The sequence below is a fragment of the Bombina bombina genome, chromosome 3 (assembly GCF_027579735.1).
Source record: "Bombina bombina isolate aBomBom1 chromosome 3, aBomBom1.pri, whole genome shotgun sequence".
In the NCBI taxonomy this organism is placed as follows: domain Eukaryota; kingdom Metazoa; phylum Chordata; class Amphibia; order Anura; family Bombinatoridae; genus Bombina; species Bombina bombina.
Window position 1 is genome coordinate 1,139,637,946 of NC_069501.1, and position 23,477 is coordinate 1,139,661,422.

General features: G+C 37.7%; 1 protein-coding gene across 2 annotated transcripts; it reads left to right on the forward strand.

Annotated features, from left to right (window-relative positions):
- The first annotated feature begins 3,549 nt into the window (after window positions 1-3,549).
- Window positions 3,550-22,966, forward strand: EEF1AKMT1 (EEF1A lysine methyltransferase 1). Of its 2 annotated transcripts, none has more exons than XM_053708524.1 (5): window positions 3,550-3,595; window positions 7,040-7,201; window positions 18,949-19,031; window positions 21,268-21,548; window positions 22,520-22,966. In XM_053708524.1, exons 2-5 carry the CDS (start codon window positions 7,049-7,051, stop codon window positions 22,654-22,656), a joined length of 654 nt encoding a protein of 217 aa, XP_053564499.1. In that variant the 5' UTR covers window positions 3,550-3,595; window positions 7,040-7,048; the 3' UTR covers window positions 22,657-22,966. The 2 variants fall into 2 exon arrangements, with proteins under 2 accessions (XP_053564499.1, XP_053564498.1); XM_053708523.1 differs by having other exon boundaries at window positions 3,577-3,595; window positions 6,995-7,201.
- The last annotated feature ends 511 nt before the right edge of the window (window positions 22,967-23,477 follow it).

A 23,477-nucleotide genomic window follows, 5' to 3' on the forward strand; every position in this document is an offset into this window, starting at 1 on the left:
CAGGCCACAAGCCTGTTTCTAGAAAGATCTAACACAAAGTTTGGAAAACTTACATTTCATGTTGTACTACTCATAATTATAATTATACCTGGCATTCTTTTAGAATTTTCTAGGATTCTTTAATTTTTACAGAATGGTTTATATATAAAGGTTTATCTACCAGTTCTTGGAAAGGCCAAATTTCTGCCCTTTCTGTATTGTTTCATAAGAAAATTGCTAACCTTCCTGATGTTCATTGTTTTGTTCAGGCTTTAATCCAAATTAAACCTGTTATTAGGCCTATTTCTCCTCCTTGGAGTCTTAACCTAGTATTTAAAGTCTTACAGGCTCCTCATTTTGAGCCTATGCATAAATTGGACATTAAACGACTTTCTTGGAAGGTGCTGTTTCATTTGGCTATCTCTTCTGCTAGAAGAGTTTCTGAAAATGTCTGTTCTCTCTTATGAGTCTCCTTATCTGATTTTCCATCAGGATAAAGCCGTTTTGCAGACTACTTTTCAATTTTTACCTAAAGTTGCTAACTCTGACAACGTTTTATTGTTCCCTCCGTGTGTCCTAATCCAAATAATGCTACTGAAAAATCCTTGCATTCTTTGGATGTTGTTAGGACATTGAATTATTATGTTAATGCTACTAAAGTTTTCAGACTGACTTCTAGTCAATTGTTTTTTGTTTTTTTCTGGTCCTTCAGAGTTCTTTAGACTTGTCTCTTCAGAGTGTGAATTCAGATATTAGACCCCCCAAAACAGAATTAGATTATTAGATGTTTAATAACAAAGGACTAATACAGGTTACACAGTGCCAAATTACAAAAACAGAAGACATACAAAAGAACAAGAATAAAAGCATAAATGCAAAGATACAGTTCTTTAAAATAAAATGGGACATAAACTAAACACAATACCTAAACTTTGCACATATTAACAAGCTTCAATAGGTATGTGTGAGAAATTCCTTCTGATGTTACTCCTTCTGTCCCAGGCAAGTCCTGAATAATTTTTTTGTAACCTTCAATTATATCTCAGAGCCAAGACCACAGCCCTTGTGTTAATTTACGATTACCTAAACAGTCCTTGCAACCGTACCAAGAGATATCAGGGACCAGGAGGGGGAAAGGGGGTCTTTAGATCACAGCATTCTTAAACACACAAAGAAAGAACATTTCAGATCAACCCTTGCAACGCTGACACCATGTCACCTCTGCTAAGTGACTATTCCCAGTATTAACTAGTCCTCATGAGTGTATCATGACACTTACCTGATAAATTAATTTCATTTTATGGTGGCGAGAGTCCACAAGGCCCAACCCATTTGGTAGCTTATGTCAATCATCAAAGGGGAACTTGCAGTTCCCTAGCCATGATAGAGGTATCTCAAATCTTTTTTTGGGCAGCAACCAATTCCTGCCTCATCTCTTCAATTCACATCCCAGGTGTAGACAACTGGAAGGCAGATTACCTCAGTCGTCAGTATCTACATCCAGGAGAGTGGTCCCTCCACCAAGATGTGATAGCCCTAGCGTGGCCTCTCAGGATTTGGTATGCGGACCTGGTCTGAATGTCCAGTTGCCTGCCGTGGCCTCTTCCTCTAAGGCCAGACCTGTCTCAAGGCCCCTTTTTCCCTCCAGATCTAAAATCTCTGAACTTAATGGCATGAAAATTGAATGCTTAGTTCTCAGTCATAGTGGATTCTGACTCTGTGATCAACACTATGATTCAGGCCCTCAAGTCTGTTTCTAGAAAGAGCTATCACAAAGTTTGGAAAACTTACATTTCGTGGTGAGTCCACAAGGCCCCACCCATTTGGTGTTTTATTTTTATTTTAAAGCATATCTTTTTTCCTGTTCCTCATTATTGGCTTTTACTCCTTTTAAACACTTTACCACTTGGCTATTTATAAAAAAACTGAGATGTGTGTAAGGTGTGTTTTTTTTTAAGGCTTTTGAGGTTTGGGAAACTTTGCCTCCTCCTGGTGGGAATGTATATCCCATACGTAACAGCTTCTGGACTCTCACCACCATAAAAGAAATTAATTCATCAAGCAAGTTCTTACATAAATTGTTTTTGATGTGTTTTGTGACACTTTTTTGTTTTGTAAAACTGTTTACCAGAGGACACGGTTATCATTCTAGCGTAAGTCTGTGATTGTGCTCAATTGATCGTGTTTACTTTCTACTTAATATGAGCGGTAAACACGACGAACGCAAACATCCCTTTTCTCTTGCGCGTAACTTAAAGCGCCAGTCATAATCTGGCCCTAATTGTTGTTTTGTGTGGTTATTTGAATGGGGGTATTAATTACATATTTGGTTATCATATTATATATGTGAAGGAGGGCAATTGGACGACTGCAAGGGTAATTTTTTCAGCTGGATATGTTTATTTAGCCAATTCATAGAGATATGAAACCCAAAATGTTTCTTTTGTGATTTAGACAGAGCATACAATTTATTAAAAAAGTTTCAAATGTATGTCTTATCAAATGTGCTTTGTTCCTATGGTATTCTTTGTTAAAGAGATAGCTATGTTAGTTATCTGGAGCACTACATGGCAGGATCTAGTGCTGCCATCTAGTGCTCTTGCAAAACTGCTACCATATAGTGCTTCAGACATGTGCACGCTCCTGAGCTTACCTACCTGCTTTTCAACAAATGATACAAAGAGAATACAGACAATTTGATAGTAGAAGTAAAATTAAAAGTTATTTAAAATTACATGCTTTATCATATCATAAAATATTGTTTTTTCTTTCATGTTCATTTATATAAAAACTTGCAGTATAAGTAGGGATACCACAGGTACAATTAAGCTGTTTCTAAACAATTTAATACACTCCAGCAGGTAAAATAAATAATTGGAACAAATTTAAAGGAGAGAATAATTTGGGTAAAACTGTCTTTTTTGTGAAAAATGCTGTGGTTAAGATAAAAAAAAGAGTAAACTTAAAGAAGAACAATTGATAGAAATAATAATAAATTAGATAAGATACTTCTTTCTAAAGGAATGGTTTGTGGTGATTCTGTGAACCAAAAATATTTGTATCTTATAAGATAAAAACATGTACTATTTTTGTGCATAAGGCACTGTATTAACCCTTTCATGACAGGGTTAAAGTGTCTACATCGGAACACCTGTTCCGATGTAGACAAATTGAAACTACGCGATCGTGCATACGATCGCGAGATTTCAATTATTGGATCGCATCTGGGGGGCGTCCCTACAACCCTAGGAACGCCCTCCAGACCGCGATCAAGTCCTTGAAGCACAGAAGGCTTCAGGACAGCCGTTTGTTATGACGTTCTATTCCGTCATAACGGCTTTAAAGCCCAGTGTAAATATGACGGAATAGAACGGCATAACGGCGTTAAAAGGTTAAGTAGATGTATTATCATAGAGGAGAAAGCAAAAAAAAAAAAAAAAAAAAAGACAACGTTCATAAGCAATTTTCCACTAAAACTAGTTATTTACTCGCCCACATTAAAAATGTCCGATTTTCTCCCTTCTGCGAAGACGTTCTAGTTAGGTCTACTCTATGGTTTGAAAGCGCTGTGTTAAACACGTTGTCACAGGAGCTTCCGGGTAGCGAATCACGTGTGGTGAGTACTATACTTTACGTGGCTAAACAAGGCGCTGTCACTTGCGTCCCTAGTAACACTTTTATATATTTTGTATGGTAGCTCCGCTAAACCTACAGCAGTGACAGTGCACGGAATTACATTCCACGGAGAGCGTGTCCAAGCATTATAACAGGTGTCCTGTGGCAGAGTTTCTGCACCGTGAAACCATGGACACGCTTTCATTTGTGTGTTGTGAAAATATTCATTCATCACTGCATTAGCTAATTGGTTAAAGGGCTTCTGATTTAGTTAAAGGAGAGTGTAGTAAAAAAACAAGTCAGTTTAACCAGAATACTAAATTACACCATAGCCTTGAATTGCGATTCATCTGACCACCCTCACAGTGCAGCACATAAGCGGAAGATCCTATAAGTCTAGGGATATTATTAGGAGATACACAATTGTTACTTTTGTATTAGTTGATATTAAATGGGGGGGCGGTCTACGTTGACACCTAAATAGCTCCTACTTGTATATATTTTTTTTAACACATTTGATTAACTCAAATTTAAGCAATTACTATGTAGCAGGTCATAACCAGCACTATTCATAATGACAGCTAATTCTTAATGTTTCAAAATGTGTTACTTTTTGTTAAAATGTGTGTATCTTCTGTTTGGCTTGTAGAGGTAAGTCTCTCTCCACCAGTAGAACCAGTGAGTAACAGTAGGGAGAAGAAAACAACAGATAAAGCCATATTTATTTCAAATTAATTTGAATTGCTTTTATGTAGATATTTTATATCTATATACTAAACACACAAAGCTGGAAAATCCACATACTTTATGCACTCCATCTACAATAGTTCTTTCTTTAAAATGGGGTTCACACCTTTACATACTGACTGTGAAACAAGGTGTCTTGTCTTTTGATTGTGATCTATATGGGTTATACAGCAGTTAATGTTTGTAAAGCTATCATTATCACTTTCTCAATGCAGCTTTAAATTAAAAGGAGCAGTAAACACCTTGTAATTATGAGATGTATGCTGTGTTTCTGCTATCAAAAGCATAAACTAATTTAGATTTGTTTTGCAGTCTAAAAAAAACACAATATTGATTTCTATACTAGGGTTTGACAAATTCCATAAACCAGCAAGCCATATGACCTAAACCTGTACTTCTGGCGCCTAACTTTTTGTATTCGTCTACATCTATCTGTGTATCAATCTATCTTATCTATTTCTACCCTGTCTACCAAAAAAAATGCATGTAACATTCCATTTAATGGTTTTTGGCTGCGCCTAGAATTCATTAACCCCTTAATGACCGGACCATTTTTCCATTTTCTTACCCTTAATGACAATGGCTATTTTTACATTTCTGCGGTGTTTGTGTTTAGCTGTAATTTTCCTCTTACTCATTTACTGTACCCACACATATTATATACCGTTTTTCTCGCCATTAAATGGACTTTCTAAAGAAACCATTATTTTCATCATGTCTTATAATTTACTACAAAAAAAATAATAAAATATGAGGAAAAAATGGAAAAAAACACACTTTTTCTAACTTTGACCCCCAAAATCTGTTACACATCTACAATCACCAAAAAACACCCAAGCTAAATAGTTTCTAAATTTTGTCCTGAGTTTAGAAATACCCAATGTTTACATGTTCTTTGCTTTTTTTTGCAAGTTATAGGGCCATAAATACAAGTAGCACTTCGCTATTTCCAAACCACTTTTTTTCAAAATTAGCGCTAGTTACATTGGAACCCTGATATCTGTCAAGAATACCTGAATATCCCTTGACATGTATATATTTTTTTGTTAGAAGACAACCCAAAGTATTGATCTAGGCATATTTTGGTATATTTTATGCCACCATTTCACCGCCAAATGCGAGCAAATAAAAAAAATTATTTACAAACAGCTTGTGCTATTATGGCACAAATTGTTGTAAAAGCTTCTTTGGGATCCCCTTTGTTCAGAAATAGCAGACTTATATGGCTTTGGCATTGCTTTTTGGTAATTAGAAGGCCGCTAAATGCTGCTGCGCACCACACGTAAATTATGCCCAGCAGTGAAGGGGTTAATTAGGTAGGTTGTAGGGAGCTTGCAGGGTTAATTTTAGCTTTAGGGTAGAGATCAGTCTCCCACCTGACACATCCCACCCCCTGATCCCTCCCAAACAGCTCTCTTCCCTCCCCCACCCCACAAATGTCCCCGCCATCTTAAGTACTGGCAGAAAGTCTGCCAGTACTAAATAAAAGGAGTTTTTTTTTTTTTATAAAAAAAATAAAATATTTTAGCTGTGATGGACTCCTGCCTTAGCCCCAACCTCCATGATCCCCCCCCCCCAGCTCTCTAACCCTCTCCCCTATCTAATTGCGGCCATCTTGGGTACTGGCAGCTGTCTGCCAGTACCGAATTTGCCCCAAAAACAAAAGTATTTTTTCCTCTTTTGGAATTTTTTATGTTTTCTGTAGTGTAGCAGCCCCCCACAATACCCCTATCCCCCTCCCAGATCCTTTTATATTATTTTTTTTAAAATCTTTCCCCCCACCCCTCTTCCCTCCTCATTGGTGTCAGTGGGCAGCTAATGCGCGCGCACGCGCACCCCCCGCACGCTCCCGGCGTGCACATTGCACTTCTAGGAACCGGATGCCGGGTAGCGATGGGCCGCCCACCCGCCTCCCTGTTACGCTCCCACCCACCAACGAACCGGCACCATCGCTACCGGTGCAGATAGGGCCACAGAGTGGCTCTCTCTGCATCGGAGTCTTCTAAAAAGGTATTGCAGGATGCCTCCATATGGAGGCATCACTGCAATACCCTGAGAGCTGCTGGAAGCGATTGCGGTCGCTTCCAGCACTCTGTTAGACAACTGACGTACCAGGTACGTCCATTGTCATTAACTGCTTGTTAATGCATGACGTACCTGGTACGTCAGTTGTCATTAAGGGGTTAAAGGGACACTGTACCCAAATTTTTTCTTTCGTGATTCAGATAGAGCATGGCATTTTAAGCAACTTTCTAGTTTACTCCTATTATCAAATTTTCTTCATTCTCTTGGTATCTTTATTTGAAATGCAAGAAAGTAAGTTTAGATGCCGGCCCATTTTTGGTGATCAACCTAGGTTGTTCTTGCTGATTGGTGGATAAACTCATCCACCAATAAAAAAGTGCTGTCCAGAGTGCGGAATAAAAAAAAAAGCTTAGATGTCTTCTTTTTAAAATAAAGATAGAAAGAGAACGAAGAAAAATTGATAATATGAACAAATTAGAAAGTGGCTTAAAATTGCATGCTCTATCTGAATCATGAAAGAAAAAATTTGGGTTCAGTGTCCCTTTAAAATAAATAAATACAAATAAATTGTCAACCACTGTTTTACACAAACGCGTTGTTGTTTTAACGGCTGGAAATCTGCCCACAGGTGCTAACATTTGATTTTTGAACCTATTTGTCACTTGCTACCCAGTAACCACTGATGGAAAGTGATGAAGATGACGGTGTACCTCAGCTCTCTGCTCACACTCTGGCTGCATTACAGGAGTTTTACAATGAACAACAACAGCAAGCTTCAGTAAAATCAGAACCCGGCTTTGACAAATTCTCTGTTGGTTCAGTAGAAGAAAACTGGGTGAGAAATTATTTAACACTATAAAGGTCAGTGCTGGCCCTGTACAGCTAGTGGTGACCTGGCTTTATTTTAAAGTAAAGGAACATAAAACACAAATTTTGTTCTTTCATGAATCAGAACATACAATGTTAAACCCCTTTCTAATATACTTGTATTATCTAATTTGCTTTGTTTTTTGTTTCCTTTGTTGAAAAGATTACCATAGGTATGCTCAGGAGCAGCAATTCATTACTGGGAGCTAGTTGATGATTGGTGGTTGCACATATATGCCTTTTGTCATTGGCTCACACAATGTGTTCAGCTACTTCCCATAGTGCAATGCTGCTCCTTCATCAAAGGAAATTGGAAAGTAGTTAAAAATGGTATGCTCTATCTGAAACATGAAAGGAAAAGTTGGGTTTTCACAACCCTTTAATTCTCTTGGAATCCTTTGTTGAAGGAGCAACAATGCACTACTATAAGCTAGCTGAGCACACAGGGTGAGCCAATGACAAGAGGCATGTATGTGCAGCCACGAATCAGCAGCTTGCTCCCAGTTGTGCATTGCTGCTCCTGAGCCTAGCTTAATTAATTCATTAAAGTTAAACCATTAATAAGTATTTTGCATTAATAAAAATTGACCAAATACATAATCCAAAAAGCACACATGCCCACTATACTGATAATGCCCCTGTTGAAACCCCTGAAAAGGGTAAACGCACATCTAGGCTCTGTTCACAAAGAGATGAATTGCAGGTAATTTGAAATCTTTCATTAACTATGCATTATGAAGGGCCAAACCCAATGAGTATCTCCTGCAAGAATAGATGAGTAAGCCCTGCACAATGCATAGTTAAAGTGAATGTCAATTTTGATGCTAAAGTGCCCGGTTTTTAAAAATTCGATTAAAAACAGGGGCACTTTAATTCATCAACATTTACATTTCACTCCTGTTGTGAAAAAAAACTTACCTTTTAAACTTGACAGCCGCTCCAGCTTTCTCCACCCGTCGCAAAGCCTCTTCCTGGGTCTAAAATGAGGAATCCGGCTTCCTCCAATCACGGTGTTGAATCAGACACTGATTCCCCCTGGGGGGAAGCTGTGATTGGAGGATGACCTATCCATCATTTCTGACATCAGAAATGGCTTGCAACGACCGGAGGAAGCTGGAGCTGCTGTGAAGATTAAAAGGTAAGTTTGTTTTTTTTCACAACAGGAGTGAAATGTAAATTTGATGAATTAAAGTGCCCCTGTTTTTAATCAAATTTTTAAAAACCGGGCACTTTAGCATCAAAATTGACATTCACTTTAATGCTACATACAATTCTCCTATTTTAGGTAAAGTGCACACCGCATTAACTATGCATTGTGCAGGGCTAACGCAGCTCTTCTTGCAGGAGATACTCACTGGGTTTGGCCCTTCACAATGCATTGTTAATGTTGGGAACTGAAATGTTTTAATTCACCTCTTAATAAATAGAACCCATTTATTTTTTATTTTTTTGGAGCACAACTGGTTAATTGCTCAGATATTCAATAACATAAAGGAATTTCAACCTGTAATTGCCATTTCTTTCATGTAATTAGCAAGAGTCCATGAGCTAGTGACGTATGGGATATACATTCCTACCAGGAGGGGCAAAGTTTCCCAAACCTTAAAATGCCTATAAATACACCCCTCACCACACCCACAAATCAGTTTTACAAACTTTGCCTCCGATGGAGGTGGTGAAGTAAGTTTGTGCTAGATTCTATGTTGATATGCGCTCCGCAGCAAGTTGGAGCCCGGTTTTCCTCTCAGCGTGCAGTGAATGTCAGAGGGATGTGAGGAGAGTATTGCCTATTTGAATGCAGTGATCTCCTTCTACGGGGTCTATTTCATAGGTTCTCTGTTATCGGTCGTAGAGATTCATCTCTTACCTCCCTTTTCAGATCGACGATATACTCTTATATATACCATTACCTCTGCTGATTCTCGTTTCAGTACTGGTTTGGCTTTCTACAAACATGTAGATGAGTGTCCTGGGGTAAGTAAATCTTATTTTCTGTGACACTCTAAGCTATGGTTGGGCACTTTGTTTATAAAGTTCTAAATATATGTATTCAAACATTTATTTGCCTTGACTCAGAATGTTCAACTTTCCTTATTTTTCAGACAGTCAGTTTCATATTTGGGATAATGCATTTGAATTAATCATTTTTTCTTACCTTCAAAAATTTGACTCTTTTTTTCCTGTGGGCTGTTAGGCTCGCGGGGGCTGAAAATGCTTCATTTTATTGCGTCATTCTTGGCGCGGACTTTTTTGGCGCAAAAATTCTTTTCCGTTTCCGGCGTCATACGTGTCGCCGGAAGTTGCGTCATTTTTTGACGTTATTTTGCGCCAAAAATGTCGGCGTTCCGGATGTGGCGTCATTTTTGGCGCCAAAAGCATTTAGGAGCCAAATAATGTGGGCGTCTTATTTTGCGCTAAAGAATAAGGGTGTCGCTTTTGTCTCCACATTATTTAAGTCTTATTTTTTCATTGCTTTTGGTTGCTAGAAGCTTGTTCTTTGCCATTTTTTTCCCATTCCTGAAACTGTCATTTAAGGAATTTGATCAATTTTGCTTTATATGTTGTTTTTTCTCTTACATATTGCAAGATGTCTCACGTTGCATCTGAGTCAGAAGATACTACAGGAAAATCGCTGTCTAGTGCTGGAGCTACCAAGCTAAGTGTATCTGCTATAATTTTTGGTATCTGTTTCTCCAGCTGTTGTTTGTATTGCATGTCATGACAAACTTATTAATGCAGATAAAATTTCCTTTAGTACTGTTACATTACCTGTTGCTGTTCCGTCAACATCTAATTTTCAGAGTGTTCCTGATAAACATAAGAGATTTTATTTTTTAAATCCATTAAGAAGGCTATGTCTGTTATTTCTCCTTCTAGTTTACATAAAAGTCTTTTAAAACTTCTCTTTTTTTCAGATGAATTTTTAAATGAACATCATCATTCTGATACTGATAATGGTTCTTCTGGTTCAGAGGTTTCTGTCTCAGAGGTTGATGCTGATACATCTTTGTATTTGTTCAAGATGGAATTTATTCGTTCTTTATTTAAAGAAGTGTTAATTGCATTAGAAATAGAGGATTCTGGTCCTCTTGATACTAAATCTAAACGTTTAAATAAGGTTTTTAAATCTCCTGTAGTTATTCCAGAAGTGTTTAATCTCCCTGATGCTATTTCTGAAGTAATTTCCAGGGAATGGAATAATTTGGGTAATTCTTTTACTCCTTCTAAACGTTTAAGCAATTATATCCTGTGCCATCTGACAGATTAGAGTTTTTTTGGGACAAAATCCCTAAGGTTATGGGGCTGTCTCTACTCCTGCTAAATGTGCTACTATTCCTACGGCAGATAGTAATTCATTTAAGGATCCTTTAGATAGGAAAATTGAATCCTTTCTAAGAAAAGCTTACTTATGTTCAGGTAATCTTCTTAGACCTGCTATATTTTTAGCGGATGTTGCTGCAGCTTCAACTTTTTGGTTAGAAGCTTTAGCGCAACAAGTAACAGATCATAATTTTATAGCATTATTATTATTCTATAACATGCTAATAATTTTATTGGTGATACCATCTTTTGATATCATTAGAGTTGATGTCAGGTATATGTCTCTAGCTATTTTAGCTAGAAAAGCTTTATGGATTAAACTTGGAATGCTGATATGTCTTCTAAGTCAACTTTGCTTTCCTTTTCTTTCCAGGGTAATAAATTATTATTTCAACTGTTTCTGGAAGGAAGGGAACTTTTTTACAAAAGGATAAAAAATCTAAGGTAAATTTAGGTCTAATAATCATTTTCGTTCCTTTCCTCACAATAAGGAACAAAAGCCTGATCCTTCATCCTCAGGAGCGGTATCAGTTTGGAAACTATTTCCAGTTTGGAATATATCCAAGCCTTATAGAAAACCTATAGCCAGCTCCTAAGTACCCATGAAGGTGCGGACCTTATTCCAGCTCAGCTGGTATGGGGCAGATTACGTTTTCTTCAAAGAAATTTTGATCAATTCCGTTCTCAATTTCTGGTTTCAGAACATTGTTTCAGAAAGGTACAGAATTGGCTTCAGTTAAGGCCTCCTGCTAAGAGATTTTTTTTCTTTCCCGTGTCCAGTTAACACAGCAAAGGCTCAGCATTTCTGAAATGTGTTTCAGATCTAGAGTTGGCTGGAGTAATTATGCCAGTTCCAGTTCTGGAACAGGGGCTGGGGTTTTATTTTATCTCTTCATTGTACCAAAGAAGGTCAATTCCTTCAGACCAGTTCCGGATCTATCAATATTGAATCGTTATGTAAGGATACCAACATTCAGTTTCTGTAGGACTGTCCTGCCTTTTGTTTAGCAAGGGCATTATATGTCTACAATAGATTTACAGGATGTGTATCTGCATATTCCGATTCATCCAGATCACTTTTAGTGTCAGATTCTCTTTTTAGACAAGCATTACCAGTTTTGTGGCTCTACCGTTTGGCCTAGCCTCAGTTCCAAGAATTTTTTTTCAAAGGTTCTCGGTGCCCTTCTTTCTGTAATCAGAGAACAGGGTTTTGGTATTTCCTTATTGGACGATATCTGGGTACTTGCTCAGTCTTCTCATTTTCGAAGAATCTCATACGAATCGACTTGTGTTGTTTCTTCAAGTTCATGGTTGGAGGATCAATTTACCAATCAGTTCATTGATTCCTCAGACAAGGGTAACCTTTTTAGGTTTCTAGAATAGATTCAGTGTCTATGACTCTGTCCTTGTCAGACAAGAGAAGTTTAACATTGATTTCAGCTTGTCAAAACCTTCAGTCACAATCATTCCCTTTGGTAGCCTTATGCATGGAAATTTTAGGTCTTAGGACTGCCGCATCAGATGCGATCTCCTTTGCTCGTTTTCACATGCGACCTCTTCAGCTCTGTATGCTGAACCAATGGTGCAGGGATTACTCAAAGATATCTCAATTAATATCTTTAAACCGATTATACGACACTCTCTGACATGGTGGACAGATCACCATCGTTTAGTTCAGGGGGCTTCTTTGTTCTTCCGACCTGGACTATAATCTCAACAGATGCAAGTCTTACAGGTTGGGGAGCTGTGTGGGGGTATCTGAGGGCACAAGGGGTTTGGGAATCTCAGGAGGTGAGATTTCCGATCAATATTTTGGAACTCCGTGCAATTTCAGAGCTCTTCAGTCTTGGCCTCTTCTGAAGAGAGAGTTGTTCATTTGTTTTCAGATAGACAATGTCATAACTGTGGCATACATCAATCATCAAGGAGGGACTCACAGTCCTCTAGCTATGAAAGAAGTATCTCGAATTTTGGTTTGGGCGGAATCCAGCTCCTGTCTAATCTCTGCGGTTCATATCCCAGGTATGGACAATTGGAAAGCGGATTATCTCAGTCGCCAAACGTTGCACCTGGGCGAATGGTCTTCACCCAGAGGTATTTCCTCAGATTGTTCAAATGTGGGAACTCCCAGAAATAGATCTGATGGCTTCTCATCTAAACAAGAAACTTCCCTGGTATCTGTCCGGATCCAGGGATCCTCGGGCGGAGGCAGTGGATGCATTATCTCTTCCTTACAAGTGTCATCCTGCCTATATCTTTCCGCCTCTAGTTCTTCTTCCAAGGGTATTCTCCAATATTCTAAAGGAATGCTCGTTTGTCCTGCTGGTAGCTCCAGCATGGCCTCACAGGTTTTGGTATACGGATCTTGTCCGGATGGCCTCTTGCCAGCTGTGGACTCTTCCGTTAAGACCAGTCTTTCTGTCTCAAGGTTCTTTTTTCCATCAGGATCTCAAAACCTTAATTTTAAGGTGTGGAGTTTGAACGCTTGATTCTTGGTCAAAGAGGTTTCTCTGACTCTGTGATTGATACTATGTGACAGGCTCGTAAATCTGTATCTAGAGAGATATATTATAGAGTCTGGAAGACTTATATTTCTTCAGGATGGTTTAGATAAAGGTTTGTCTGCAAGTTTCTTGAAAGACAAATCTCTGCTCTTTCTGTTCTTTTTCACAGAAGGATTGCTAATCTTCCTGATATTCATTGTTTTGTACAAGCTTTGGTTCGTATAAAACCTGTCATTAAGTCAATTTCTCCTCCTTGGAGTTTGAATTTGGGTTCTGGGGGCTCTTCAAGCTCCTCCTTTTGAACCCATGCATTCTTTGGTCATTATATTACTTTCTTGGAAAGTTTTGTTTCTTTTGGCCATCTCTTCTGCCAGAAGAGTCTCTGAATTATCTACTCTTTTTTGTGAGTCTCCTTTTCTGATTTTGCATCAGGATAAGGCGGTGCTGCGAACTTCTTTTGAATTTTTTACCTAAGGTTGTGAATTCTAACAACATTAGTAGAGAAATTGTGGTTCCTTCATTATGTCCTAATCCTATGAATTCTAAGGAGAAATCATTGCATTCTTTGGATGCTGTTAGAGCTTTGTAATATTATGTTGAAGCTATTAAGTCTTTCCGAAAGACTTCTAGTCTATTTGTCATCTTTTCCGGTTCTAGAAAAGACCAGAAAGCTTCTGCCATTTCTTTGGCATCTTGGTTGAAATCTTTATTTCATCATGCCTATGTTGAGTCGGGTAACACTCCGCCTCAAAGGATTACAGCTCATTCTACTAGGTTAGTTTCTACTTCCTGGGCGTTTAAGAATGAAGCTTCGGTTGATCAGATTTGCAAAACAGCAACTTGGTCCTCTTTGCATACTTTTACTAAATTCTACCATTTTGATGTGTTTTCTTCTTCTGAAGCAGTTTTTGGTAGAAACGTACTTCAGGCAGTGGTTTTAGTTTGAATCTTCTGCTTATGTTTTTTCATTAAAAATTTTATTCTGGGTGTGGATTATTTTCAGCAGGAATTGGCTGTCTTTATTTTATCCCTCCCTCTCTAGTGACTCTTGTGTGGAAAGATCCACATCTTGGGTAATCATTATCCCATACGTCACTAGCTCATGGACTCTTGCTAATTACATGAAAGAAAACATAATTTATGTAAGAACTTACCTGATAAATTCATTTCTTTCATATTAGCAAGAGTCCATGAGGCCCGCCCTTTTTTGTGGTGGTTTTGATTTTTTTTGTATAAAGCACAATTATTCCAATTCCTTATTTTATATGCTTTCGCACTTTTTTCTTATCACCCCACTTCTTGGCTATTCGTTAAACTGAATTGTGGGTGTGGAGAGGGGTGTATTTATAGGCATTTTAAGGTTTGGGAAACTTTGCCCCTCCTGGTAGGAATGTATATCCCATACGTCACTAGCTCATGGACTCTTGCTAATATGAAAGAAATGAATTTATCAGGTAAGTTCTTACATAAATTATGTTTTTGTTTGTCAAAAATCCTGCGCCTTTTGTGATTTTTGGATTATAAAATCGGGAGATTAAAGACGCATCTGGTGATTTTGTGTTGTTTTTGGGAGGTAACAATTCTGTGTTTCAAGGGATACGAAACCCAACATTTTTCTTTTCTAAATTCGGACAGAGTTTACAATTTAAAAAAATAGTTTCCAATTTACTACTTTGATCAAATTTGTTTCCTTTCAATGTTATTCTTTGTTGAAGAGATACGTAAGTAGGTGTCTAGAGCACTACATGGTAGGAAATGGTGCTGCCATCTAGTGGTCTTGCAAATGGATAACATTTTGAAAAACTATTGCCATATAGTGCTCCAGACTTGTGCACGTTCCTAAGCTTATGCCCTTGCTTTTCAACAAAAGATACAGAGAACAAAGAAAACTTGATAATATAATTAAAGGGATAGTAAACCACAAAATGTTCTTTTATGATTCAGATAGAACATACAATTTTAAACAAATTTGCATTTTTCTTCTATTATCAAATTTGCTTCATTCTCTTGTTATCCATTGCTGAAGGGACAGCATTGCACTACTGGCAGGTAGCTGAACAGATCTAGTTAGCCAATCACAAGAGACAAATGTGTGCAGGCACCACTTAGCAGCAGCTCCCACTAGTATATGATATGTGCTTATTCATTTTTTAACAAGGGATACTAAGAGAACAAAGCACATTTGAAAATAGAAGTGAATTTAAAAGTGTCTTAAAAAAGCATGCTCTATCTGAATCATGCACGTTTCATTTTGACTTTCCTATCCCTTTAAATTATAAAGATGTTTAAAAGTGCATGTTCTATCTGAATCGTGTAAGAATATTTTTGGGTGTCATGCCCCTTTCAGGGGTATTAACATCAGAAGCATTTTAGGATTTTATCACTGAAAAACACAATCTCAATACCTGCTAAGGTCAGAAATTGTTATCTGCCAAAAACAAGCACACAATTGTGATCAACCCCATAGTTAGGAGCTTTTGTGTAGCTATAAAGTTTTGTAATGAGTAAGATCATTTTATCATTGCACTTAAATGTCCCTTTAATCTATAAAATAAAAAATAAACTATTTCAAGAATTTCCAATATCCAAACCTAAAGCAGAGTTAGTGAAAGTAATCATTTTCTACTTCCATTTCAATCAGTTTAGTATTTTGTATCCCACGGATATTGCACCGTTACTTGTTAATGAAAACGGTTTAAATAAAAACAATTTCAGAATTGTTTAACCCCTTAATGACCACAGCACTTTTCCATTTTCTGACCGTTTGGGACCAAGGCTATTTTTACATTTCTGTGGTGTTTGTGTTTAGCTGTAATTTTCCTCTTACTCATTTACTGTACCCACACATATTATATACTGTTTTTCTCGCCATTAAATGGACTTTCTAAAGATACCATTATTTTCATCATATCTTATAATTTACTATAAAAAAAATATAAAATATGAGGAAAAAATGGAAAAAAACACACTTTTTCTAACTTTGACCCCCAAAACTGTTACACATCTACAACCACCAAAAACACCCATGCTAAATAGTTTCCAAATTTTGTCCTGAGTTTAGAAATACCCAATGTTTACATGTTCTTTGCTTTTTTTTGCAAGATATAGGGCAATAAATACAAGAAGCACTTTGCTATTTCCAAACCACTTTTTTTCAACTTAGCGCTAGTTACATTGGAACACTGCCACCATTTCACCGCCAAATGCGATCAAATAAAAAAAATTGTTCACTTTTTCACACATTTCTGTTACTAACTTTAGGTTTCTCACTGATTTATTTACAAACAGCTCGTGCAATTATGACACAAATGTTCTTGTAAATGCTTCTCTTGGAATCCCTTTTTATTAAATAGCAGACATATATGGATTTGGTGTTGCTTTTTGGTTAATTAGAAGGCCGCTAAATGCAACTGCGCACCACACGTGTATTATGCCAGCAATGAAGGGGTTAATTAGGGAGCATGTAGGGAGCTTGTAGGGTTAATTTTAGCTTTATTGTAGTGTAGTAGACAACCCTAAGTATTGATCTAGGCCCATTTTGGTATATTTCATGCACACATTTCAACGCAAATGCGATTAAATAAAAAAAAAAAGTAAAATTTTTCACAATTTTAGGTTTCTCACCTGATAATCATTTACAAACAGCTTGTGCAATTATGGCACAAGATGGTTGTAAATGCTTCTCTGGGATCCCCTTTGTTGAGAATAGCAGACATACATGGCTTTGGCGTTGCTTTTTGGTAATTAGAAGGCCGCCATAAATGCGCTGCGCATCACATGTGTATTATGGCTAGCAGTGAAGGGGTTAATTAGGTAGCATGTAGGGAGCTTGCAGGGTTAATTTTAGCTTTAGTGTAGAGATCAGCCTCCCACCTGACACATTACACCCCCTGATCCCTCCAAACAGCTCTCTTCCCTCTCCCACCCCCACAATTGTCCCCGCCATGTTAAGTACTGGCAGAAAGTCTGCCGAGTACCTAAAAAAAAGCTATCCTTTGATAAAAAATAAATAAAAAAAAAAAGGCATATTTACATATGCTGCTCTGAAGGATCCCCCCTTAGCCACCAACCTCCCTGATACCCCCCAAACAGCTCTTACCCATCCCCCTCTAACTTATTAGTAGCCATCTTTGGTACTGGCAGCTGTCTGCCAGTACCCAGTTTATAGTAAAATATGTTTTTATTATTTTTTTTTTAATGATTTTCTGTAGTGTAGCTTGCCCCCCCCCAAAAGACCAACCACCACCCCTCCCAGATCTCTTAGATCGACATATATGTAAATATATTTGGCAATCACTGCCACTTTTCTCCCATCACTCTTTCTGTAGTGTAGCGGTTCCCACCCGCTTCCTACCCCCGCGCGCGCGCGCCCGGCGTTCCCGCCACGATCCCCGCCCCCCTCCAATGATACGGCCATCGATGGCCGCCCCACCCGCCTCCCCAGACTGGCTCCACCCACCAACGAAACCGGCATCGATGTCCGGTACAGAGAGGGCCACAGAGTGGCTCTCTCTGCATCGGATGGCCAAGGGGGGTTATTGCAGGATGCCTCGATGTTGAGGCATCACTGCAATAACGGAAAGCAGCTGGAAGCGAGCAGGATCGCTTCCAGCTGCTTTCCAGACCAAGGACGTACGCCACACGTCCTCGGTCATTAACTGTATTTTTTTTGAGGACGTGTGGCGTACGTCCTTGGTCGTTAAGGGGTTAATCTTAAGAAGTTGTAACCACCAATTTTTTATAAGAAACTATTACATAATAAAGCCGACGTGGTATAATGGTGAACAACCCCTTTATAATCAATATCATTCCATTTGCAAAGGTAATTTGTTGTCGCCTAACGTATTAGTTATTCTTATTAGCTGTAAATAAAACCATCTGTTCCTGCAGGTTTTTCCTGGAACATCCCTTTTCTAGTTATATACTTCAGAGAGACCCAAGGATCATACAGAGCTACCAATAGGTTTATTGGATGTTAAACACCCCTCCATATTCAAGAAGAAAGCTCAGTATGGAAGCTACCAGGACACCAATGGCAATCTTGTTTCAAGGATCAACAATAAAATAAATTGCCACATGTAACGATATTTAGGCACAAAACTTGTACCCTATGGCAATTAACTGTCACAAACGTGCACAAGTGGCAACTGCTACACACAATTCTCCTATTTCAGGTGAAGTGCACACAGCATTAAGTATGCAATGTGCAGGAGATACACACTGGGTTTGGGTTAGCCCCCATTTGTTTTGTAATGGGGTACAGACCACAACTACCTGTCATAGACCTGCACAAGCAGTTGTTTTACCCGCTCGCACCACAGGGCTCTTCAATGCAGTGCCCATTTCTGCATGGGGACCCGGTGCTTCACAGAAACATTGTGTACCGCTTCACTTTTTCCCAGAGGGTGTAATCTATTCTCTTTAGGACAAGTGAAATTTGATCCCTTGTAGGAGCCATGGGCCCACTAAATGTAGCCACCAATCGGCAACCCGCTCGCACCACAGGGCTCTTCAATGCAGTGCCCGTTTCTGCATGGGGACCCGGTGCTTCACTTTTTCCCAGAGGGTGTAATCTATACTCTTTAGGACAAGTGAAATTTGATCCCTTGTAGGAGCCATGGGCCCACTAAATGTAGCCACCAGTCGGCAAGCGCTATCCAGGAGGCTGAATCAAAAATGGGCCAATTTTATGATTTTTTAAAGCCTAGAATAAGGCAATTAAGAACTTCTATATAGTGTGAAAGAAACCACAACAAATTTTGCAAGGAATATAATATTGGTTATTCAGTCTTACTAGTACTATTTTCTGAATAATGTATACATAGAAGAGCAGAATGCAAAACGAATATATATACAGTCACTGGAGATGGGTTTTTTCTTTCTTTTCTAGCAACTAAGTCAGTTCTGGTATTGTGATGAGACAGCATTGTGCCTTGCTAAAGAAGCACTGGAGGCATCTGGGGAAAACGGCAGGTACAGTAATGTTTTGTTTTTCTATTTCTTGGGCACATAGATATTGCTTAATCCATTACTTTTAGTCCTGTTTAAAGGGACAGTCAAGTCCAAAAAAACCTTTCATAATTCAAATAGGGCATGGAATAGGAATTTTAAACAACTTTCCAATTAACTTTTATCACCTATTTTGCTTTGTTCTCTTGGTATTCTTAGTTAAAGGTTAAACTGAGGTGGTTCATATACTAATTTCTTAGACCTTGAAAGCTGCCTCTAAGATGAATGCATTTTGACCACTAGAGGGCATAAGTTCATGTGTTTCATATAGATAACATTAAAGGGACACTGAACCCAAATTTTTTGTTTCGTGATTCAGATAGAGCATGAAATTTTAAGCAACTTTCTAATTTACTCCTATTATCAGATTTTCTTCATTCTCTTGGTATCTTTATTTAAAATGCAAGAATGTAAGTTTAGATGCCGGCCCATTTTTGGTGAACAACCTGGGTTGTCCTTGCTGATTGGTGGATAAATTCATCCACCAATAAAAACGTGCTGTCAAGAGTGCTAAACCAAAAAAAAGCTTAGCTGCCTTCTTTTTCAAATAAAGATAGCAAGAGAACGAAGAAAAATTGATAATTGGAGTAAATTAGAAAGTTGCTTAAAATTGCTTGCTCTATCTGAATTACGAAAGAAAAAAATTGAGTTCAGTGTCCCTTTAAGCTCATGCACGTGAATTTACAGAGGAGTGAGTACTGATTGGCTACAATGCAAGTCTGTCAAAAGAACTAAAATTAGGGGGCAGTCTGCAGAGGCTTAGATACAAGGTAATTACAGAGGTAAAACATGTATTATTATAACTGTGTTGGTTTTGCAAAACTGGGGAATGGGTAATTAAGGGATTATCTATCTTTTTAAAAAAAAAAATTCTGGTGTTGAATGTCCCTTTTAACTTGTAATACAACTACTAAATATAGAAATAAATATACATGGCAAGACTTAGCAGATATTTCAGATCCACTTAATGTATATAATGTTTTGGGGTACGTTCTCCTTCTTTAACTGCCCAATTGACCTTATCAGAATATAGTGCCAACTAGTGTAGAACTCCATGCATCTACTGTGAAGTACATCACTATTACTACAGAAATGAGAAAATCAATGCACTGCGCTAAATTCAGCGGCTCCGGCTGCCCACAGCACAACAATCTCCTTCAATGAGGTGACGTTTGCAGCTCTGAACCAATAGTCATGCGTGTCAGCTGACAGGTTTCTGTATGCACGCACCGCTATTGGTTCAGAGGTGCAAGCGGCACCTCATTGATAGATCGTTTTGCCATGGGCGGCCCGAGCTGCTGAATTTAGCGCTGTGCAACAACGCAGGGTGAGTTTAGCACCCTTTTGTTAGCTATGGTAAAGCCTAGCGTTTGTTAAACGCTTGTATTTACCATCACTTTAATGAGCGATAGTAATTTGCATAAACCATAGTATCGAATTCATAGTATTGGTCCTGTGAAAAAATAAATAAATCAAGAATTGATCATGCCCAAGTTTATTATTTAGGGACATGAAATTCAATATAACATTTTCATAATTCATATAGTGATTTAAAAATACTTTTAAATTAACTTTGTTCTTTTGGTATCCCTTGTTGAAAATAATGTCTTTTGTTGTTAGCTCACCAGATGTGTTCAGCTAGCTCCCAGTAGTGCATTGCTTTCCTGGAGCTGACTATGTAATCAATTTCCATGGAGTTTTATGTCCCTTTAATTAAGATGTGGTGAGCAAAAGACTACTTGCAGCTAGTACACATTGTCTTTCCATTCACTGTTCCAAATACATCAGTTTGCTTTATATCACAGTAACGTAAGCCTCCATTCACAGTGACGACAAACACTTTGAGATTGTAGGAAACCTTTGCAAAACGCCTTTAATTATTTATTTTGCCCCATTTTTCTGTAATTTTACTTTCAAATATTGGGCTTTCACGATCCTAACCCTGCTTCACTCAACACATACATTGTTTGAGCAATCTAGTAACTCATTTATATCTGTCCATAACGGGTCTCAGCAGAGGTGAAAAGATATGAAAAGAGGATTTTGTTTTAAAAAGAGAAACTTAAGTTACAGCATGATGGCACCCAATACTTGTGACTAAAACTTTATACTTCTGCATATTAATGTCAGGCTAATCTTTGCTTTGAGTTTGTCATTATAGCTAGCATTGTTTATATGATTTTCTATTTGTCTTTAACAGGATTGCTTGTGTCAGTGCTCCCAGTATATACCAAAAGCTTAAAGGGCTAATTGCGGAGAATGTGTCTGTGCGTTTGCTTGAATATGATAAACGATTTTCTGTTTATGGGGAAGATTTTGTCTTCTATGATTACAATGAGCCCTTAAACTTGCCAGAGAGTCTGCAGCCACACAGCTTTGATATTGTGATAGCGGATCCTCCATACCTGTCTGAGGAGTGCCTGCACAAAACAGCCGAGACCATCAAATATCTTACAAAAGAGAAGATTCTGCTATGCACAGGTATTATAGGTTTATAGATCTTGATCAAACGAAAGGGTGGTCCCATCCTTAAAGGCCTTAAAGTACCTCGTGAGTTATAATATGTTCTGTTAAAGCTGATCTCTGATGTAAAACAATAAAAACAGCCATATCATTATTTGACATCATCCCGTGACATCATTAGATTACGTATTATAGATTGTAGTGACATAAATGCCAGTAAATATGAATGTTTGTTGGCTCAAATGCACATTATTTCACTTACACAGATTAAGAAGCGTTGATATTGTAAATAGGTCAAAAGAAAAATGTTTAGTGAATGCAGGCCTAAAAAATATGATTTACCACTGTGCATCATTTAAATGTTCTGGAACAGGTGTTTGTTGGTAATTTATTGTTCTTATATTTTATTGTAAAGAAAAATGCTATATAATATGTCTCATTGCTCGTGATGGCACCTCTCTTGTGCAGAAGCATATATGATAGAAGGTGTTTGTGTTGGGGCACAGGCTGTATCCTATTTTCTTTACTCCTGCTTTCCTAGCCATGTTCCTGAATTTATTCAGAACTCCTACTGATATGTTTTCTTCCCTGTCTGTAGTGTTTCTCCACCACATTTCATTGTAATATTGTCTTAAACTGAGCGAAGAAAATCATAATAGCTTTCCTTAAATGCATTTTACAGTAGCCGTATCAACTAAACATGTTATAAAATTACATTCAGATTGGTTGGAACTACAGCAGATGCTGCAGGAGAATCGGGGCAGTCCTGTAAGGCTACAGGGGGTGTTACTCAGTTCATGCCCATCAGCCTAGAGGGATATACCTCATCTTGCTGGTGAATGCTACCACTATATTGAGTAAAGAAGCCCAGTTTACCACATTTACTGAACAAAACTCATCAGGCCATTGGGGCAGTTTTAAAATATAGGAATGTGACAACTTTTACTCCCTTTAGATATTTTTAAAAACGCTGTATTTGTATTTTCCAGGTGCAGTTATGGAAGATCTGGCATCCAAGATACTTGGTCTGAAAATTTGCAAATTTATCCCAAAGCACACAAGAAGCTTAGCAAATGAATTCCGATGTTACGCAAATTATGACCTAGGACTGGACCATCAACTCTAACAAACTGTTTTTTCATGTATTAGGTAAAACACTATTTGTATATTGTTAAATATTATTCTATCGTAACTACAATTGATGTGTACCCCAGCTCACAAGGAATGCTAACGATGATCTTAAAGTTTGTTGGGTTCAAGACTACCTTTGCTTTTACTGATAATGCCAAAGTTGGAAAATAATGTCCATGTTCAAAGAATGTGCTGCATTTTCTACATCATCATCCAGAGAATCACAGAATTACTGAACTAGAATCAATATTTTTACCTTATAGTTATTTAAATGGCTGATAAATAAAACATTTTTTTTTCTAAAACGGCTATTTTGCTTTATTCTTCATTTTATATTATAAATATGAATTTAATTTTGTTATTTTACATAAAATCCTTCTATTAAAGAGACAGTAAACACATTGGGATTATTTTTTTTTTTTTTGCAGTGCAATAATTATTATATACTGTATGGGTCTGAGGAAGGGGTTTTTAACTCCGAAATGTCACAAAGGTGTGGTTATATTACAATCCGGAGAGTGCCTGTCTGGACGTTTTGCTGTGGATATTTTTGCTGGTATTTAAGCGAGTGCCCTTCTGTGGAAATAGATAAATATATATAATATATTATAAAAAAAATTGAGATATATATATATATATATATATATATATATATATATATATATATATATATTACAACAGAAGTGAGTACACCCCTGTGCAATATCACTTAAATGTTAATTGATTCAAAATTGTATCACCTCCCAACAGAGGTGTAACTAGAAACATCAGGGCCCCGGTGCAAGAATCCATGAAGGGCCTACAAGTTAGAATACC

Excerpts from the sequence above, each read along its gene's own strand:
- EEF1AKMT1 (XM_053708524.1), top strand. The coding sequence starts at position 7,049 with ATGGAAAGTGATGAAGATGACGGTGTACCTCAGCTCTCTGCTCACACT. Across the intron at positions 19,032-21,267 it reads GCATCTGGGGAAAACGGCAG|GATTGCTTGTGTCAGTGCTC; the intron begins GTACAGTAATGT and ends TGTCTTTAACAG. Across the intron at positions 21,549-22,519 it reads GAAGATTCTGCTATGCACAG|GTGCAGTTATGGAAGATCTG; the intron begins GTATTATAGGTT and ends TGTATTTTCCAG.